This window comes from Callospermophilus lateralis, chromosome 3 (assembly GCF_048772815.1).
Source record: "Callospermophilus lateralis isolate mCalLat2 chromosome 3, mCalLat2.hap1, whole genome shotgun sequence".
In the NCBI taxonomy this organism is placed as follows: Eukaryota; Metazoa; Chordata; class Mammalia; order Rodentia; family Sciuridae; genus Callospermophilus; species Callospermophilus lateralis.
Window position 1 is genome coordinate 67,765,694 of NC_135307.1, and position 19,965 is coordinate 67,785,658.

Below are 19,965 nucleotides of genomic sequence, written 5' to 3' on the forward strand. Positions count from 1 at the left end.
AAAGGTATATCAACATCTAAAAAAACACTAAAAACAACAACAACAACAACAACAACAAAAACAAACGATTGTCTTTCAGAGCAGAAGCATCAATTGTGTGCCAGGATCTGTGGATAAATGAATCTTTTACTTTGTCTCTGTTCAAATAAACACATATACTCTGTATCGGTCCATGTCTTCCTTAGGCGATGTTTTTCTTTATGGTTTTTTAAACATTTTTCTTTGTTAAGCAGAATGTAAAGTGAGAAATAGAAAGAAACAGCATAAGAAACGGAAAACCATAAAGTCCCCAGAGTCATTACATTCCTATGACTTTGGAATAGTAATTTAGATTTTGAGAAAGCAAAAAACAAAATCCTTTTAAAAGTACAAAAACTCAGGACAGGGGTTGAGGTTGTGGCTCAGAGGTAGAGCGCTCGCCTAGCATGCATGAGGCACTGGGCTCGATCCTCAGCACCACATAAAAATAAAATTAAGATATTGTGTCCAACTAAAAAATAAATATTAAAAAAAATCAGGACCATCTTTGATCCATTTGTGCAACTGACTCAGAAATTCAAACTATGCAACTTCATTAGCTTTCAAAATACTTTAAAGGTCTTTAGAGTCCAGAAAGGTCTGGCATGTGTGTTTTAGCTTCATTTCTAAGATCTGAAAGATCAAGGGATTTAAAGACAATAAAGTCATGAATTTCTATCTCCCATTTCAAGGAATTCTGTCATAATGTACTTATTTGGATTGCCAGGGTCATTTTGACACCCACACCTATTTTGAATTTTAAAACAATTGTGGATTTTAGCTGCAAAAGTATTAGATATGTGCAGTTACTGCCCTTGTTTTATTACTCTGATTCAGGGCTGGAGAAATGTCTATTAAAAAAATACTTTGTTATTAAAAAACAGATTATTTTTTAAAGAACATATTAAAACAGTGCTTCATATTAAATAGTTGTTCTCTTTTCAACTCCAAGTCTTTACTCATGCACACTTTAAGAACTTCCATTCACATGAGGGACATGTCCCGAGACCCTCTCCCTCAGTGTTTGGTAGAACACAATGTTGGTGATGTAACTAAAGGGTCTTTTCTTCTTGCAGCCCACCCACTCTGCCATCACCCGCATCTTAACCTGGGTCCCTATGAGGACGTAAGGCACATGAGGCATGCAGTCCTTCAGCTCCGGCACCCATTCCTCCTGGACATTGTGGTAAGAGGCAGGATTTACAACCGAGAAGCAGATCAAAAACACATCGGTGTTGGGGTAGGAGAGCGGCCTCAGCTGATTATAGTCCTCCTGCGGGAAGAGCAGATGAGAGTGTGTCCAGCTGTAAAGGTCACAAGTGGCTCCTGGGAATGATACCGTGAAGATTCTACTACAGGCACTGTGATCCCCCTCCTCCCGGCTCTGGTCTGGTGGTCTCTATATTACTAGGAATACAGGAACCACTGGACAGGAGAACACCTTTTTGTTGTAGACAGAGATTTATATTGACCTCATTTAAGATGAGTTTAAAAAATGTTTTAGCAGCTTTACTGAGATATGATTTACCTATCACAAAGTTCATCCACTTATTTCTCACCATTTTTTTTTTTTTTTGGTATCGGAGATTGAACTCAGGGGGCATCCAGCTGCATTCAGATCTGGCTCTTAATTGTGACCACACTATTGCTACAGCTCAGAATTTTAAGTGACAGAATAGGCATTTTCTTAAACTCCGTTATCTAGGAATCAGTTCTTGAGGGATCTAAGTGGTAGACCATGGGGTATGTTGTGTATTTGATAGCTGCATCTGCTCAAAACTACCACACGATGGCAGCAGACACTGTATTTTAAAACCTCAAAGCCTAAAATCCAAACAAAACACCGTTGGGAGAAATGTCTAAAGTAGGTTAGGTAGGAGCAAATAACAGGTCTGAAAGAATCATGTTTATTTGGTTCTTTACTCAGCAGCTACCAGATACATTATGCTTACATTATGCAAAAGTTAAAGACCAGGGTTCGCTGGGCTAAGTGTAGGCGGGAAGGTGAGAGAAGTGTGTTTCTGATCCGAGGAAACCTTAGTCCTGTTGCATGATTCCATGTAACATGGTTTGTTGTCACTGAACGTGTAGCACTGTCAGGGATGCTATATGAACTATACACGGCAAGTGAGAACTAGCAATTGAGTTGGGAAAAGAAATGCATGAATCATCCCATTTATGTGAAATGGGGTGCACTTTTGCTTGCCTTTTGTTAGCTAGTCTGATAATGTTCTAATTGACTGAATTGGAAAAATCCAATGTCAAGGCTGCAGAATGACACCTTAGACATGAGTTAGTGCAGTGGTTTCCAAATTGTGGTCCCCCTGACCAGCAGCCTGGGCGTCATTGGGAGATGATTGGCATGCTTTCTCAGGCCTCATCCAGTCCTCCTGAAGATGAAGCTGGGGGAGAAGCTGCTGTACCTGGGTCATAAGTTGCAGAAGCACAGGTTACTGCTATCCCCACCCACCACCCCTGCCAATTTTATAGTTTCAGAAACTAAGGACTCACGCATTGAATGATTTAACAGGACTACAGAACCAAAATACTTTCTGAGAAGGCTTTACCTGGGCTGGTAGGGGCTGGTCCTAGGCAATGGCTATGAAACATGGTAGGTGTTCAGGATTGATAAAAGGAAGTGTTCCCTTGGGACTGGGGGGTTTGGTGGTGGGAGGTTGGGGTTTTGAACTGATGCCAGATGAGAGCTGGAATGATTTTTGTGATGGAGCACACTTTGACCCTAGGTTGGATGATCACATGGAAAGATGATGTCAAGGGACTCTGAGAAGGGGTTGAATGGTCCAGCTGTTATTAAGGTCCCTTCTCATATTGAAATTGAGAATGAAAGATAGGTTCTTGTGAGCTTCTGAAAGAGACAATGTTTTAACCTGCAAGAGTCACTTGATGGGGCTTTGGAGGGCTAAAGTGGGCAAAGGGATGGGGGATTTTGGGCTTTTGAGTGTTTTTTACCCAACTTTACCCCATGAGCAAGAGAGTGTCCAGTGTGAAGGTGTACCTGATGCTCTGAGGTGGGGCGGGTGGGGGGCTATGGATGATTATTTAAAAAGTTCAGAAGAAGCCTCAGCAGCAGATAGGCTAAACACTTGGGTCCTAAAAATGTTTGAAAATAACTGCATCAAGGTGGTACAGGTGGTGGATTAGTGAGGCACTTCTCTGACTCTACACACATTTGAATCACCTGAGGTCCTTGTTAAGGTTCAGGTTCTTATTTGGTAGCAGGTCTGGAGTAAAGCCCACAGATTTGCATTTCTAACAAGTCTTTGGGTGATGCCCATGCTGCTGGTCCAGGGACCACACTTTGAGTAGCAAGAAGAGTTGCGCTGAGCCCGGCTCCCTGGCCAAGACTCACATTAAACAATTGGGAAGAGAATTCCACTTCCAATTCTTTGTGGGTTTTAGTGACATTTACTCTGGATTTTATCAGCAGCATCTCATTTTCATATTCTCCCATAAGGGAGGCTTGGTTTAGAAAACCTGGGCATGCTGTGTATGGGCTGGGTGCATAGGATGGTGCTGAAGGGCATAAGCTGTGGAAACAAATTCTCCAGGTTCACATGCCTACCCTGCCTGTGACTATGATGTGGTCTTGGGTAAGTTCTGCCTCAGTTTCCTTATCAGTCAATGTGAATGATCATAGTGTTGGCCTCATAGGGTTGTTGTGAGAACAAAGTGTGTTAATATCTGTATGCTACTTGGAATGGTGTCTTGAGCATGGTAAGCACTTTAATGACTGAGTAAAACAGTCCATCCTCCATCCATGTCAACAACAGCTGCAGTTCTTGGCGCTGTTTTCCTACCCTCACTGGATACCAGGGCTGACTCTGAATTGACTTTTTCTGAACTGAGTAGTAATGAGATCCAAATGTTTGTAAACTCTGCGTCTCTCCGTCAACTTCCCTCCAGTTTCATTTTTCATAGTTTGTGGAGAAGTAAGATCTGGTCCTCAGGTTACTTTTACCAATAACCTGTCATGTGGGCTAACTGCTCCCTAATCCTCCGAATGCATCCTTCTAGAAACTGCAGTAAATGCCTGTGGCAAGGAAGTTTGAGTTGCTTATTGAGGGAAAAACATTTATTCTGAGATTTCAGGCAAACTTTCCATAGAGGGTTGAGGTCAGATCCCGTGCTCCAGATGGCTCCATGGGGTCAGCCAATAGCTAAGAGAAAGGCCTGTGTGTGTCCAAGTGGACCTTGGGTTGCCATTAATGAACCCCAGCTGTATTTCCCTCCTGCTGGCCTGTGGGCTTCTTCAGCCCTCAGGGGAAAGAGGAGCTTCAGAAATCAGATTCTGGTTGAGAAGTGCGGCCTCTAGTCCTGGGTGAGTGAGGCTCTGGGCCGATGGCTTCCCGTTCCCACAATTACTGGTGGTAGCACCGCATGCAGCCCCTACTGTGTGAGGCTGGTATGCAGAAAACTCCCGGATTTACCCTGCTGGGAAGCTTGGTGCCTGCCTAGGCTGACAGCAGGCTGCCCCCCACCCCGCCCCCCTCCTGATACAAGGAGATGCTCATTTGCTTCTGGCAGTGCTGCTACCTGCCACTTTTGCAAGTGCTGTCTTTGAGATATTTCCATCCTGGAGTTTGGCCCGAGAGGCCACAGTCTGAGCAGGGTGTGCTCACATTGCTTATCTGGATGGGGGCCCACTGAGAGGGATGCAAGGCATCTTGGTACCGTTGCTGGCTCCAGCTCTAGGTGACCCACCGTGGGTGGGTCTGAAGCCTGACCTAGGAAAGACCCCTCTCCCAGTTTGGCATTCCTCAGGCTGTGAAAGCCCAGGGTTTGCTTCCTCTCTCCCCTTGATCTCTCACGACATCCTCTAAACAAAATGGTCTGCCTAGAGCACATCATGGAAGTCAGCTCTGGCACTCTTTCTGTAGCAGAGTGCAAGATCTGAGCTCTAGAAATCCTTTTCAGAGAGATTTTCAGCAACACACTGCAAGAGGCATGTGCTGTGCAGGACAAGTTGGCCCGACCTAAATAGATTTGACTGGAGGATTGGCCTTATCCCTCCCTAGCATGATCTGTGGGGTAAATCCCCCCACTTCATTGTCTAACCTAATGTTTGGAATCCTACCCAACAGATGAACCAGAGTTCTGAAGACTCTTTATCTTCAAAAGGCTCTGCTCAAAGTCCAAATGTTAGCTTGTTTCAGGGGGTTGAGGAGGCAGCGGCCACGTGCTGACAGCGTCTGTGTGTTGACTTCGTTATAAAATGTCTTTATCAAGTGCTCGGCTGAACTGTGAAGGGGCAGGAGCGACTGGAGCCAGGGCTTTGCGGCAGCCATGCCTGAGGCAGGTGAGTACCTCAGCAGAGGGGGAACCAGGTCAAACGATTTTGTGCAAGGCTGACTTTGTGGGTAGAAGTAATGAGTTCCTGTCACTTTACCTCTCAGAACACATTTGCTTCTTAAGGTGTTTTTTGTCAACTCTGACCCATGCTTAGCTCAAGACAAAGACAAGGGGCACTGCTCTTTGGTTTATTCATGTAAGAAAATCTAATTATTCAAGCAAGATGGAACTCCATAGCCAGATTCACAGACTTATTTCATTTTTTGTGGTTCAGGGATTATCAATTGGTTTTGAGATCATCTCTCGTTCCTCATTAGTAACTGGCCAAGTGCGTAATCTTGAATTAGTTAGAGATTCCCTCGTCATGAGACCTCAGCAACATTCACTAGAATCTAACCAAGGGGGGGTGGATTATCCTACCTAGGACTGGGAATGGAACTTTTGGAACAATGCTTCTAAATTAAATTTGTTAAAAGCCTTCTTGGCTGTATTGTAGGATCACAGGAATCAACTTTGGGAATAGGGCTTCAACCACCAAAGACTTCAAGAGTAAGTGTTTTGCAGAGTTTAATGTGCATATAAAGTGAATTTTCAAATTCAGTGGACTGGGAGAAGTCCCAGAGTCTGCATTTCTAATATGCTGCTGGTGATGCTGATCTGCTGGTCAGTGGATCAAACTTTGGCAATTTTCTAGAACAGTGATTCTCAAAGTATGCTGTATGGATAGTACCAGTACCAGGAATCCTGCTATAAATGAGAATTTTTGGGACTTTACCTATAGAATCAGAAACTCTGGGGGTGGGTCCAATGTCTGGCTTTTTAACAAGCCCTATAGGTGACTTATTTGTGTTTTAGTTTGAGAACCACTGTTCTAGAAAATGACTGATTGGTTATCCTTCAATATAATATCCCAGTATTTGAAATCTACCAAAAGTTCTACCCTGTTTCTGGCCTCATCCTTTTGCTTAATACTCAAGTTCTTTCAGGCTTTCTTGAAGTTATCTTTTTAAAGGTCCTAATCATAGAATTTTTAGGTCTAGAAGGAAGCTTAAGAGCTATTCTGATTCCTTTTTCCTGTGCTTTATATCCTCTATAAACCTTGTCCCTTTCTGAGCTTTCAAAATAACCGGTGGAAAGCATTAAAGTCACAGTTAAGTTGAAGAAATATCTAGAACCCATTTGTTATTCTATTATCAGTATTTATCATTTCTGTGTCAAAGGTTTGGGCCAATCTACTTGCTTTGATTTGGAGTTTAATGATATTTTTACAATGTCTGATAGCTTTGACTCTTATACTAATAGTATTTTTAAAAAATTTATAAAGGACAAGAGCAGTGGGAAAAAATAATTAAACTCCACAAGAGCTTTTAAACAGAATTATTGGATTTGAAATTGCATGGAGGCCTAGAGAGGTGGTTCTTGGGGGCAATTAATGTACAGGAGCAAAAAATTGTCACAGAAAAAGGGGAAAATGGGATGGGTACCAGGGGCACAGAGGGCTTTGGAGAAAGCAAGGGAATCAGGTTTCAGAGTCATGAAATAATCCTCGTATTGAACTTTTCAAACTGGATTATATACATAAAATTTGACTACGAGCCTGGCATAGTGGCACAGGCCTGTCATCCCAGTGGCTTGGGAGACTGAGGCAGGAGGATCACAAGTTCAAAGCCAGCCTCAGCAACTTATTGAGGTCCTAAGCAACTCAGTGAGACCCTGTCTCTAAATAAGATACAAAAAAGGGCTGAGGATGTGGCTCGGTGGTCAAGTGTCCCTGATAAATTGGTATCCACCTCAACGATTGTGTGATTGGATTTCAGTTGGCAATTCCACCCCCCAAACAGTGCATCGCTGCAGTTGGAATGCTTTATGATGAGGAAACAACCTGTTCTGAGGTTCTTGGACTTTTGTGAAGAGGAGCCAAATTGATTTTTCCAGTTTAATGAAAACGTGGCGGGAGGGTAGGTAGGGGAGGTGGGCATCATTTTCTAGCTACGGCTCCTACTGTTGATGTGAGAGGTCACCTCCACTCCCATCTGTCCATGAGGGAAAATCAGATGCTCCTAGGAGCCCTGAGTCTGGTGCTAGATTTCCCAGGTCCCCGTCCTAGCCTGCACCACACCAGCCTTGGATGTCCCACATACCACCTTATACCGTGGTGCTTGCAGATGCACACAGAATTCCTCACAGAGATTTCACTTATTTATTTTCTAGCAGGGAGTTTTCAAGTGGAGCAAAATGACATAACTTCAGATAATCGTACAAAAAGGGCGAGGCAAATGCATAAGTAATCATTACCAGGAAACCCACAGTGGGAAATAACATGGTCAAATGTTTACTCCAAAGGACTTAAAATGTATGAATTTGGACAGACTGAACAACCCGCTGATTTTGACCTAAATCAGTGACCCGCAACATATGATAACAAGCTCTATCCAAGAATTTGGGCCACAGCCACCAACTGCTTATTACCTTCCCCTCCTCCAGCCTATGAACTCAGGGCATCAGAAACTTCATAAGGATGTGTGTGCGGGGCACAAGGACAGTCAGTCAAGGGCATCCAATCTTTTTACCCAAGTGGACGGTGCCATTTAAGAACTGAGGACTCTAGTCCATGGTTTTACATTACTGTTTGCCCAGGTTCTCCAACTTGAGGAAACATTGCTGTCAGAGAGGAAGTATTTCAAGAATCTTAGAGAATTTAGAGTCAACTCTCAGTTCTTCACTTTGGAAAATATCCAGAACCCTGGCTTTTCTTCCAACACTTAATCTGTTGTCTTCCTGCCTTCTGATGCCTCCTCCACAGGCTCTTTTTAGACCCTTTCATAGTCCATTAGTCAATTTGAATGAAGGATGGGCAAAGAAAATAACATGAAAAGACAGTAAAACTAAAATTTATGAGATCATCCCCTTAAGCCTGAATCAGGACTAGGTTTGGTAGGAGGGAACTTTGAAACTCCTGAACAAATATATTATTTTGGTTATTGATGGTCGTCAGTAAATGACTAAATCATTATTTATCAAAACCTTGGCTATAATAATGAGTTATATTTTTATAAATGTAAATTTAAAAAAATATTAGAAATGTGATTTTGGTTGTCATTTAGGTAGAAAATAAATTGGCCTCAAATGATCGGAATGGGTGATACCAGTGCCGTTAGTTCCCATATGCCTAGCCAAATGGACCATTCTTTCTCATACATCCCTTCCCTAGCCCTTAATGGATTCAGATAATAAAAATGTACCTGTCCTGCAGTGTCATAGAGTCCGAGCAGGTGCTGCTTTCCTCCCACGGTCACTGTAACTAGGGGAGAAGAGAAGAGGAGAATCTATAAACACAAGCTTCAATCAGGAGCCTTCCCATTTCTTCATGCCAACATCTCTCTGGGCAGCAAGGATAAGCATATGCTTCACCCATGTTTATTCTAAACCAAGTTGACAGCATGATTTCCAAATGAAAGGCAACCTTGGGCTGCAGTGACAGCAGATGGTCTGAGCCAAGTCCAAATTTCTCCACTGAGATGAATATTATCGGTGCTATGAGGGCCCTCTGTAGGCTGCTCCTTGGTCCTTGTTGGGTTCTAGAATATCATGCTCCTGAGGGAAGAAAAAGGAAGCTGGACGCCTTTGAGTTAGGTCATTGTCTTCTTTGGTTTGAGTCACCTTTCAGGAGACAGTATTGTGTACACAACTCCTCCGTTAGAAATCTCTCAGCTTTTATCTGCCTTTGAAATGTCAATAAAACCCGGAACACAAAGAATATTAACCCACCTCCATATTTTATAGTCTACAAAGCAAAGCAAATAATTAAATGAGAAAAGCTTAGCATTTATTTAAAAACAAATTTCTAGTTAAATATAAACTTGATTAAAAACATAGAAAAAATATCCCTGTGCTTTAGTCCAACGGATTCATTATGATCTTTGAATCTTGGTTGCAGGAGGAGATGTTGTATGGGTTCGATTTCACATACCTAAAGGAAATCTAGAGAGTGAAAAGTAGCCGATTTGATTTACCCAGCAGGCTTCCTGCCTCGCTAAGCAATTGTGTCCAAGAGTGAGAAATAATATAGGATACCAAGCACTCTGTGCATGTCTGGAGATGAAATAAAGTCTCAACTTGAAACTAAACCGAGATTGAACAGATTTAATGCAGAAGTTAGACAATTCTCTTGGTGAATAGAAAGAGCAAATTTAAATTTCTAGAAAAATCAATTTTTTTGAAATAGGAAATAAAATATCAAGGAAAGTGTGTTTTTTTCTCTAGTTGATTAAAAAAGTGTGTAAGTGCAATGATAATATGATTTGTGATTCTTCCATCACTAGCTGTGCAGGAAATGAAAGACAAACTGAATAGCAGTCTTTTATAACCATATCTCTAATCTGTGCAGCCAGGTTCTCTAGTCTGCTGTTCAGGGTTGTTGATTTGGTACTGAGTCTTACTTTTATTTTTAGGTCCATGGGCTTAATGTATGCAAAATACTTCTATTTCTTTTCTTTCTTTCCTTCTTTATTTTGTAGTGCTGGGGATTGAACCTAAAGTCTTACACATACTAGGCAGGTGTTCTACCACTGAGCCACATCCCTAGTCCTGTAAAACATTTCTTAATGCCATTCTTTGAGAAGCACTTGTTTAAAGGTACTGTCTGCCCGGACACAGGAAACTATCTAATTTACTCAGATTAACCTGTATTCAGCTTGATAAAATGACTCTAGTCACCCAAGTGAATTTTTAAATGGTAAACCCAGCTCCACTGAATCTTGGTTACCATGCTGACAGAGGAAAGGCATTTTTAAACATTTTTACTTCTGATCGTAGGTTAAACTGGTAATGGAAATGAAGGTGAAACCACGTGGCCTAAAGTTCTTTGTCCTGTTTTATTTTCCTGTTTGTATATACTTGCAGAAGAGAGCTGGGTCAGATGTTCCTGAAATCTGCCCAAATGATTGTCTTTAATGACTGGTTGGCTGCCTAGTCATGGATTAGGAATGAAGGGAAGAAATCCAGCTATTACAACATGGAATTTCCTGCCTCTAGGGAACTGGGTGCAAGCAGGTCAGGGCGGCTGTTCCTGAGACCCTTAGACTATTGTAAATAGAAGACCAGATACAGTTCCTTCTTTTTCAGAATATGAAGACAGGTGCTTTACTGGGAAGGCCTGGGCACAATGCAGTGAAGCATACACTATGCCAAGGGCAGGTGGAGGGGTGTGAGAGCCTGCAGCAGGAGAACTAGTCTGTGTGTGTGTGTGTACACATGCAGGATCAGAGAAGCTTTCTGGAGGAGATGACTGATCTGAGTCCAAAAGGATCACCTGGAATTACAAGGGTGCACTGAGGGAGAGGGAGCTGAAGAGCTGGGTATATAGGGTGAGGTTGTCTTGGATCACTAATCCAGGTTTGTTCAGATACGAAAGTCCCAAATTGTTCTTTTTTTCTCAAAAGAGTAAAGGAGAAGGATTTAAAATAATTCTTTGGGAACTCAAAAAATTAAACAATAAGAAAACAAATAACCCAATCAACAAATGGGCCAAAGACCTGAACAGACACTTCTCTGAGGAGGACATACAATCAATCAACAAGTACATGAAAAAATGCTCACCATCTCTAGCAGTCAGAGAAATGCAAATCAAAACCACCCTAAGATACCATCTCACTCCAGTAAGATTGGCAGCCATTATGAAGTCAAACAACAAGTGCTGGCGAGGATGTGGGGAAAAGGGTACTCTTGTACATTGCTGGTGGGACTGCAAATTGGTGCGGCCAATATGGAAAGCAGTATGGAGATTCCTGGGAAAGCTGGGAATGGAACCACCATTTGACCCAGCTATTGCCCTTCTTGGACTATTCCCTGAAGACCTTAAAAGAGCGTACTACAGGGATACTGCCACATCGATGTTCATAGCAGCACAATTCACAATAGCTAAACTGTGGAACCCACCCCGATGCCCCTCAATAGATGAATGGATAAAAAAAATGTGGCATTTATACACAATGGAGTACTACGCAGCACTAAGAAATGACAAAATCATGGAATTTGCAGGGAAATGGATGGCATTAGAGCAGATTATGCTAAGTGAAGCTAGCCAATCCCTAAAAAACAAATGCCAAATGTCTTCTTTGATATAATGAGAGCAACTAAGAACAGAACAGGAAGGAAGAGCAGGAGGAAAAGATTAACATTTAACAGAGTCATGAGGTGGGAGGGAAAGGGAGAGAAAAGGGAAATTCCATGGAAATGGAAGGAGACCCTCATTGTTATACAAAATTACATATAAGAGGTTGTGAGGGGAATGGGAAAAAAATAAGGAGAGAAATGAATTACAGTAGATGGGGTAGAGAAAGAAGATGGGAGGGGAGGGGAGGGGGGATAGTAGGGGATAGGAAAGGTAGCAGAATACAACAGTTACTATTATGGTATTATGTAAAAATGTGGATGTGTAACTGATGTAGTTCTGCAATATTTGTAATGTTTTGAATAACCAATAAAAAAATAAAATAAAAAAAGAACTATGTAATGTTTTGAACAACTAATAATAAAAATTAAAAAATAATAAAATTAAATTTAAAAAAATGCAAAAAAAATAATTCTTTGGGGTTAATGCAAAATGATGGTAGCAGGGAGAATACCATTTTTGGTGAGGAAGCCATGTTGCAGTTTCAGTATGATGTGGAGTGACTGTGCATTCTGTGTGGGGTCAGCCTTGCTGAAAGAATCCCAGAGGAAGGGTGTGGAACTTGTGCCCTGTCTCTAGAAGGCACATTACACTTTCTTCTCTGCCTCTGCATTCTCCCATTCTGTTGAAAGAAAAATAAGTGGATCATAGTTTATGCCAGAGGACATCAAGGGACCGCCAGAGATGGATTTAAGCATACCTGTGGGTTGTGTGCATCAGTCGTGTCTTTGTGAGTCCTTATCTGGGACTAGCAGTGGATGCCATGCTGTTTACCAACCTGTGCCCCTTGAGGCCCCCTGGTTTGGAAAGGCATTGGCCACAACTGCATAGAGGGAAGCTGCGTCCATAAAATGCTAATGGGAAATGGAGTAAGGTTGAAAGAGGAGCATCTTTCAAGTCAGACATGTCTGCATTTGAATCCTGTTTACTAGTCACCATGTAAGTAACTTTGGGAAAGTCATCTAACATCTCTGAGCCCTCATTTCCTTATCTGCTAAAAGAACTCGAGAGGAAGAAATTAAATGAAAGAAAATGCCTGTTTATTATGGGTGCTAAACGATTTTTCAACAAATGTTTATCGAACTCATTTTAAAGGACAAGGGCACTGTCCCTTGCTTTCCACTGAATGCCTGGTTCATATGAACTGACACTTAATGGGATCTGAATATTTGTGAATGACTAGTCACTTTCTACCCTATGTGATCTCTCTTATATCCTTGCTAGATAGAAAGACCCTTGAGGGCAGAATTTCCGTATCCAATGTGCTCCCTACTACACAGCACGGTTCCTTCTGGACAGGGTCGATGCTGAATATAAAGTACAGAGACGGAGCACCAGGGGCAACTCGGGCAGACGGAGCCTTTCAGAAGGTGCAGAATGCAGCTTGATACTCCCTGGCAAGAATCTAACTGCTGGGAGACGCCTATAGCCAGCAAAACTGCCTGGCAGACAGTGGTCAGGCTAAAATCCCAGACCACCTTCTATTCTGGGAGCTATCAGAGTTGTTTTCTGAGCTCAGAGAGGTTTTAAAGAGAGGAGGTCAAATGACCTGCTAATAGCGCAGATGGTTCTCTCAGTAAAGTGTGAAGAGTTGTCAGTGACCTGTTAAGTATGTAAAATAAAGGCCTTCTTTCTCAAATCCCATTAAACTCTTTGCTTCCTTGTGTTTTTTCTTTGAGTGAAGTGGAGTGGTTAATTTTGAGGCGCTATGAGGGACTAATGAAGCCTAAGTCATGGGTTTGCTCTCTGGTGGATCAATCAGTTTTGCCCAGAGGAAAAATATCCCAGGCAGGAACTAAGCCTCCTTCCCTGAGCATTTCAGTGAGCTCACAAAACTGGGCGTCATTCGCAGATTGGTTGAGGCGGTGTTGTTTATGCCCTGTAGGCAGCTCAGACCATTGGTCCAGTCTGTCGGCTGCACAGAGAACGGTTCAAAGACCCTTTCTCATTTGGTGGTGGCCTGTCTCAGCTGCCAAGAGCAGGATTTTGAAGTCAATGGAGGAAATAACATGCTGAATCCCAGGAAAGCCCTAATGGTGGACATGTGGGTCAGTGAGGAGGAAGCCCTCAAATACTCTTCAGTTTCTTGCACACAGTCCATTGTCTGTATCACTGTGTCCAGTGGCCCCTAGGAGGGGTATGTCGTACCATAAAGAAGCTATTTTGGAGGAAGAAATGATAGCCTTCTAATGTAGCAAGAAATAGAATTTTTAAAAAGTTAAAAACTTGACTGTCATGCAAATATAAAAGAAGCACACGCCAAAGATTTATGAACTCATTAATGAGTGAACCAGTAAGATGGCAAATCTTGTCCAAAGAGCGTTTTGAGGAATTAGGTATTTATAGGGACATAAAAAGTAATTGTAGAATAAAATAGCTGGGTTCAATAGAAAACTGATTATTGTCCTATTAAAAAGATAACCTTTTGACTGAATAGGAATTATTTGCTTCTCTTCCCCCAAATATTTACAAGTTAGCATGTAACCTCACAGACGAAATTTTAGTCATTTAGCAGAATGAAACAAGGTTAGTTACCTTCCCCTAGATAATTAATTAATCCTGGAGGCAGATGTGTTAAACAATACCCAGCAGGGCATCTAAAGGCCATCTTCAATGCTCATGGCCTTATATCCAACTTGCAGATAATTTTTCCTAATGAGATGCTGGGCAAGCAGTCAGTGGGCCTGTGTCTCACTTGAAAATGAACCAATCATCTTTACTCTAAAGGGGCATAAAAGTTGTTCAAAAGGCAGGGACGATCATCCCAACAGGTTATCTCTGTCTAAGGGGCTTTAAGAATTGGGGAATTTAAATGAGAACTCATTTTTCTCCCCGCCTCTTGCTGTCTGGAGACCTTCAGCAGCATCCACTGCCCCTTTCCCATCTGAACTCACCCTCATTCCAGCTTTCTGTCCTTCCGTGTGTTCTGGAAGATCCTGCCTGGGACAGCAACCCACCCTGCTCCAGTGTCCACCCCCATAGGCTGCTTGGGCATGCTTGCTACCTGTTTGAAGCCTCACAAATGTGTGTGTGCATTTTATCAAGAATCCATGCAGAAGCACCGGGGAGGAAAGTCCCCACAAATCACAGGAAATTAGAAAGCAGTTCATAGGAAACCAGAAACACTGCATCTTCCTAAATATGAATGGGGGCAAATTCCTCCTTGAGGGGGAAACACCTGTGTTCCTCTTAAACCTGTTCAAGCATCTTCTTGCTCTTCTAAATCAGCCTGCCTCAGCCAGCTCCTTTCTTGCAAAGGATTTCTCTTCTGTGTGTGGTGGGAAAAAAGGGTGACCTGGGAAGTTTCTTATTTAATGTGCTGGCCTGAGGTCTGGATTCCAAATGATGACGGGAAAACCAAACAGGCTTCTTGAGAATCCACTAGGGTGCTGAGCTGAAGGCTTCCTCTCCTTAGGTCTGTTTATTCATCCCACGATGGCACAAGTCCTTTGAACAGGCAACATAACTGCCATGCACCTTCTAGCCTTGGTCCTGTTTCGTTTACCTGTCAGGCACCTCTGTTGGGACCAGTAGGATTTGACTTGATGTCGTACCATTTTCTAACCTCCCTGAGTTTTAAGGTGGATGAGTAGAATGGCACCCTGGATTTATTGTGAACAAACTCTGGGACCTTGGGCAAGGGACAGCTTTCCCTAAGCCACTGTTTTCTTATTGGCAAATTGAGGTTTATTTGAGGAACAAAGAAGATGGTGAATGTGAACATTTTGTACACCAAAGTGGTGTCACTGAGCAAGATGGCTTCTGGATCAACAGTATTTTTTTTTGATGGACCTTTATTTTATTTATTTATTATGTGGTGCCAAGAATCAAACCTAGCGCTTCACACATGCTAGGCAAGTGCTCTACCACTGAGCCACAACCCCAGCCCCTGAATTAACAGTATTTATGGGAATAGAGTTTCCTGGAAAGATGCTACCCTGGTTTGGGTGTGGGACAAAGTTCAGGAAAGGTCTTCCCTTGTTAGTACTTGTTTGATGATGGAAGGGGAGTGGGGAGAGTTTTCTCAGTTCTGGACTCTTGAAACTGACTGGGGATGAGGCCAAGCCAAAGAAAGAGCCACAATATTCCAGGACAACCACTTTCTGGAATCTCAGTCTTGCTTGGCTCCACGTTTCCTTCCTCAACATCATTTTTGTCGATATCCTGCCAATTCTACCTGCTAAGTATCTTCAGAATCTCCCTCCTCTCTGCCCTCCTAGAGCTGTCCCCGTATAGCTCCCAACTTCCTCAGCTGGAAAAGGTTCCTAGTCTGCTTCCTTCTCAGTGTCACCAGAGGCAATGCAAGATAAAAATCCAAATCTCTTCTAAGAGCGTACAAAGTCCTTGGAATCTGGCCCCTGGTTTGCCTTTCTCGCTCTCTTTTAGATATGTATTTTTAACCTTCCTAGAATCCAAACTTTCTGCAACCCATTATATTGATGATGTCTTTGCTTAAACTGTTCCCTCTGGAATTCTGGTAAAGGAGTTCTGGGAAACCTTCTCCACACTTGGAAAACTTACTTCCATAATCCATCCTTGATGCCCACCCAACTGTCTCATGCTTACTTTCCCACAAAGAGGCCGCGTATTATTTTTTCTTGTGTCCCAGGGTCTAGTAGTGACTGGGCATGCGCTCCTTAAACATTGGTTGAGTGACTGACATGTACATTAAACTCCTACCAAAGGGAGTATTTTCTTTGAAGCATCTTTATCTCGGGCAAGTCTTTGGTATTTCCCAAAAGGTCACCATTAGCTTTTGCAGACACTAAATGGCAGAATGGGGTTCCCAGTCAGACCGCCTACTCTAGAGCTGGTGTACCTGTTGTGAGGGGCACCAGGCAAACATGGCTCTGCTGGGTGGCATCCATGCTCATGGCTGTCCTCTAGTCAACTTCACTAGCTACAAGCCTGCCAGTCTCTGGGCCAGCGAGGCAGGATCTCTACCTCTTGTCCTGAGGTTCCCATAGCAACCAGGCCAGTCTGACATTAGCGTTGGAGTACAGAGAAATTGTTTTTTAAGTAAGACTTTGGGAAAAAAATGATTGGGTTTTAATTGAAATATGCTCACAGGGGCCATGGCCCACAAACCAGTGTGCTTTTTGTAAGATCCTCTGCATAAATATTTTAAAGACTCATACCAGCTCCTGTAATCATATTTATACATTGCTGTAAACTCAAAATAAATAAGTTGTCATTGAGGTAGAGCAGAGTAAGTACCTGATTTAGAGGCTAAAACTTTGCATGGGTAACTTTGACTTTGATTTGGTGATGTAAATGTTTCATAGCACTCACCAGAGGAAGCTAGTTAAAAATCAGCTTCTTGGTTTTAAACCTCCCCTAAGATTCTGTGGAAATAGGTCTGGTTAGGGCCCAGAAGTCTGCATTTTTATTAAGTGATTCAGACCTAAGTCTTAGTTCCTGCATCTTTAAGATGAGAATCATAATAATCTGATGAGATAACTTCTGGGGAGAAACTGAAAATGTATCAGGTGCCACTCAGACACTTCTTCTCTTGATCATAATCAACAAACGAAGCAAGAGCAAGGCAGCCTGCAGGGAACACTGCTTGCTGTCCTTGTCCAGAAATGGTCACTAAGGAATTCAAACACCTAGGTGATGATCCAGTAGGCCAGTAAATTCCTGTTAAGATTTTCAAAGAATTATTAGGCTCATAAAAATTCTACCAGGTACCTGCTATAACTACTGAGAAAATATCCTTTTCACAATAACAGCAAAAACTATAAAGTGTCCCGGAATGTTCAAGACCTTTATGGAAAAGGAGCACAACACTTTGCTGAGATACATAAAAGAAATGTTAAAATAGCTCCTGTTCTAGGGTGAGAGCTCTATATTTGAAAAAAACCATAAAAAAAGATTGATATATTTGACTTAAAAAAAGGATGGTATATATTCTGAAAAAATAGTCACAATATATGGACGGTCAGAGAAAGTTATTATCTTTGATACTTAAGCACATTTTGTAATCAATAATGATTGCTTCAAAAGAAAATAAGGGAGCTGGGATTGTGGCTCAGCAGTAGAGCGCTTGCCTGGCATGTGTAAGGCACTGGTCTCAATCCTTGGCACCACAAAAAAATAAAAATAAGACAAAAGTATTGTGTACATTTACAACTAAATAAAAAAATTAAATAAAGAAAATAAGAAAACAATACAGTCATTTCACACACACACACACACACACACAAACATGGCATGCCAATAAATATTGGAATAAAAAATATTTTAAATTAAGCTGGGCATGGTGGTGCACACACCAATCCTGGCAGCTCTGGAGGCTGAGACAGGAGGATTGCAAGTTCAAGGCCAGCCTCAGTGAGGCCCTAAGCAACTTAGTGAGACCCTGTCTCAAAATAAAAAACATAAGGGCTGGAGATGTGGCTCAGTGGTAAAGCACCCCTGAGTTAAATCTACAGTACAAAAAAAAAAAATTTAAATTAAACAAAGACACCATCTTTGGTCTATCACATTGGCAATGATAAAGGAATGGTACCTAGTACCAGTGAGTGGATGAAGATGTGGGCACTCATATATGGCTGGAGGAAATATAAATTTGCTCAAGTTTTCTGGAAAACCATTTAGTAATAAAAATTAAGAGCCTGGACGTGACATTTCCCCTCCCCCATTGACTCAGCAATCTTTTTTGTATTCTAAGTAATAATCATACAAGTGTGCAAGGATATATATATATATATATATGAATATTCATCATCAACATGTTTATCATAGCTGATAGTTGGAGGCAACCTACCATTCAATAAGCAGGATAGGTCTTGCCAGTTACAGAGCACGCTTACCATGGGACCTTTTAAAGAATGAGGAACATGGTAAAATATTGAGGATATCATGTCTAGATATTAGGAAAATATTCTGCATTGTGTATGGAAAACTGTGTTCCCATAGTTTGATACCACAAATATTTAAAACAATAAAAAATATTGCTCAAAAATTGTGTTATTATGTTGCTATTATTATTGTTAGCTATAGATTGGATTAAATGTCATCTGAATGAATTCTGTTGTTTCTCTGGGGTTCGCTCTCTGAAGCTTTTGTGTTAGGCTTATCCAGATTTATCTTAGGTTGTAGGACCACATTAGTGGTTTTACGAGGAGAGAGTGTGATGAATAGGTGTGCAGCAGCGAGGGTTCATAAACTGTGTTGCAGAGAAACTCATCTTTTTCAGAGAATTATGATGAACCACTAATGTTCTACCTATACTGGCTTTTCAAAGGTACCAAGAAAATATTGTGCATTTGAGAACGCTGGAGCCTACCACAATGTATTCATTGCAAAGAGAAAGAAGGATATGGCCTGTAAAGACAACAGTAGTAAATTGGTCCCAGATACAGTCCTTTATTGACAATGTCTGGGCATAGGGAGATAAACTAGCCAAGTGATATTTAGAGTGTGTGTTTCTGCTCGCAATAACTTCTTTTCCAAAGTGTTGCAAGATAATTTGGAGAACATTAAGTGATTTTTCTATTTCTCACTTTTGTGCATGGCTGTTAACCTAAGATTGTATGTACTCTCCTGGCTTTTTGTCATTCAGAGTCCTAGGAATTTTATGTAATTGTGTTTTTTTCCCATTTATTTCATTTTTCTTCATCTAATATCCCCAACCAGAAGAGAAATTCTTTTCAGGTAATAAATAGGAGTTCTTTGCAGGTAAAAATAAGATAGCCTTATTTTTCATTTCTTAATGTCTATCAAGAAATAGTCCATCAAGAAATATTTGATTACTATTTGATAACTAATCGTGATCCAAAAAGTATGTGTGGGTATGCATATATATGTATATATGTATTATATGTATTTATTATATACAATTTGAGGTAAAACAGTCCTTGGATCTTTTCTGCAATAAATACATGCGAGACTATCTTTTTCTTGTAACTTAATTATTAAGTATGTGCTGATAGTTTGTAACTCCTACTGCTTTTACCTCCTTGTTCACATATTTTTCCCTAATTGTTTTTCTTCAAACCACCTTTTAGAGATGCTTATCAGCAACATACGATGCCTGGTTAGCCCATCCTATCTTTAAGGTGAGGTTCAAAGCCATAAGGGACACACTGAATGTCACCTACCATCAGAGCCTATGGGATGCACTGTCATTCAAAGCCAGGAAGATACCTCCTGCAGTGTTTGACACCTGGGGTCAATTGTGTTGATGGATTAGTAATCTGAGGCTTTGAGTCGTTCTTCTTGGTTTTTGCTGATGCTTTTTTGTTATTGTTGCTATGTTTTAGGTAAAGTTTGATTTATCTGTGTGTTTAAAGGAATTTCTAAAACGTAACTCGAATGTAAGTGGGGATCCATGCAGTACAATCCCAAGGTGTTTCTACATTCAGGGAGACATAGGACCAATGGCCCAAAGTGCCTATAAACCAGTCTGATCTTTCCTGAAAATAAAGACACCAAGGGAGGGTTCAAGTCATAAACCATCC

General features: G+C 41.5%; 1 protein-coding gene across 1 annotated transcript in view; it reads right to left on the bottom strand.

Annotated features, from left to right (window-relative positions):
* Positions 1 to 19,965, bottom strand: part of Rhoj (ras homolog family member J) — a 79,049-nt gene that overhangs the window by 10,221 nt on the left and 48,863 nt on the right. The window contains exons 2-3 of the mRNA XM_076850391.2: positions 8,571 to 8,629; positions 1,127 to 1,291 (exon numbers count right to left, since the gene is read on the bottom strand). Of these exons, the coding sequence (XP_076706506.1) occupies positions 1,127 to 1,291; positions 8,571 to 8,629 (224 nt within the window). The remainder of the gene's footprint in view (positions 1 to 1,126; positions 1,292 to 8,570; positions 8,630 to 19,965) is intronic.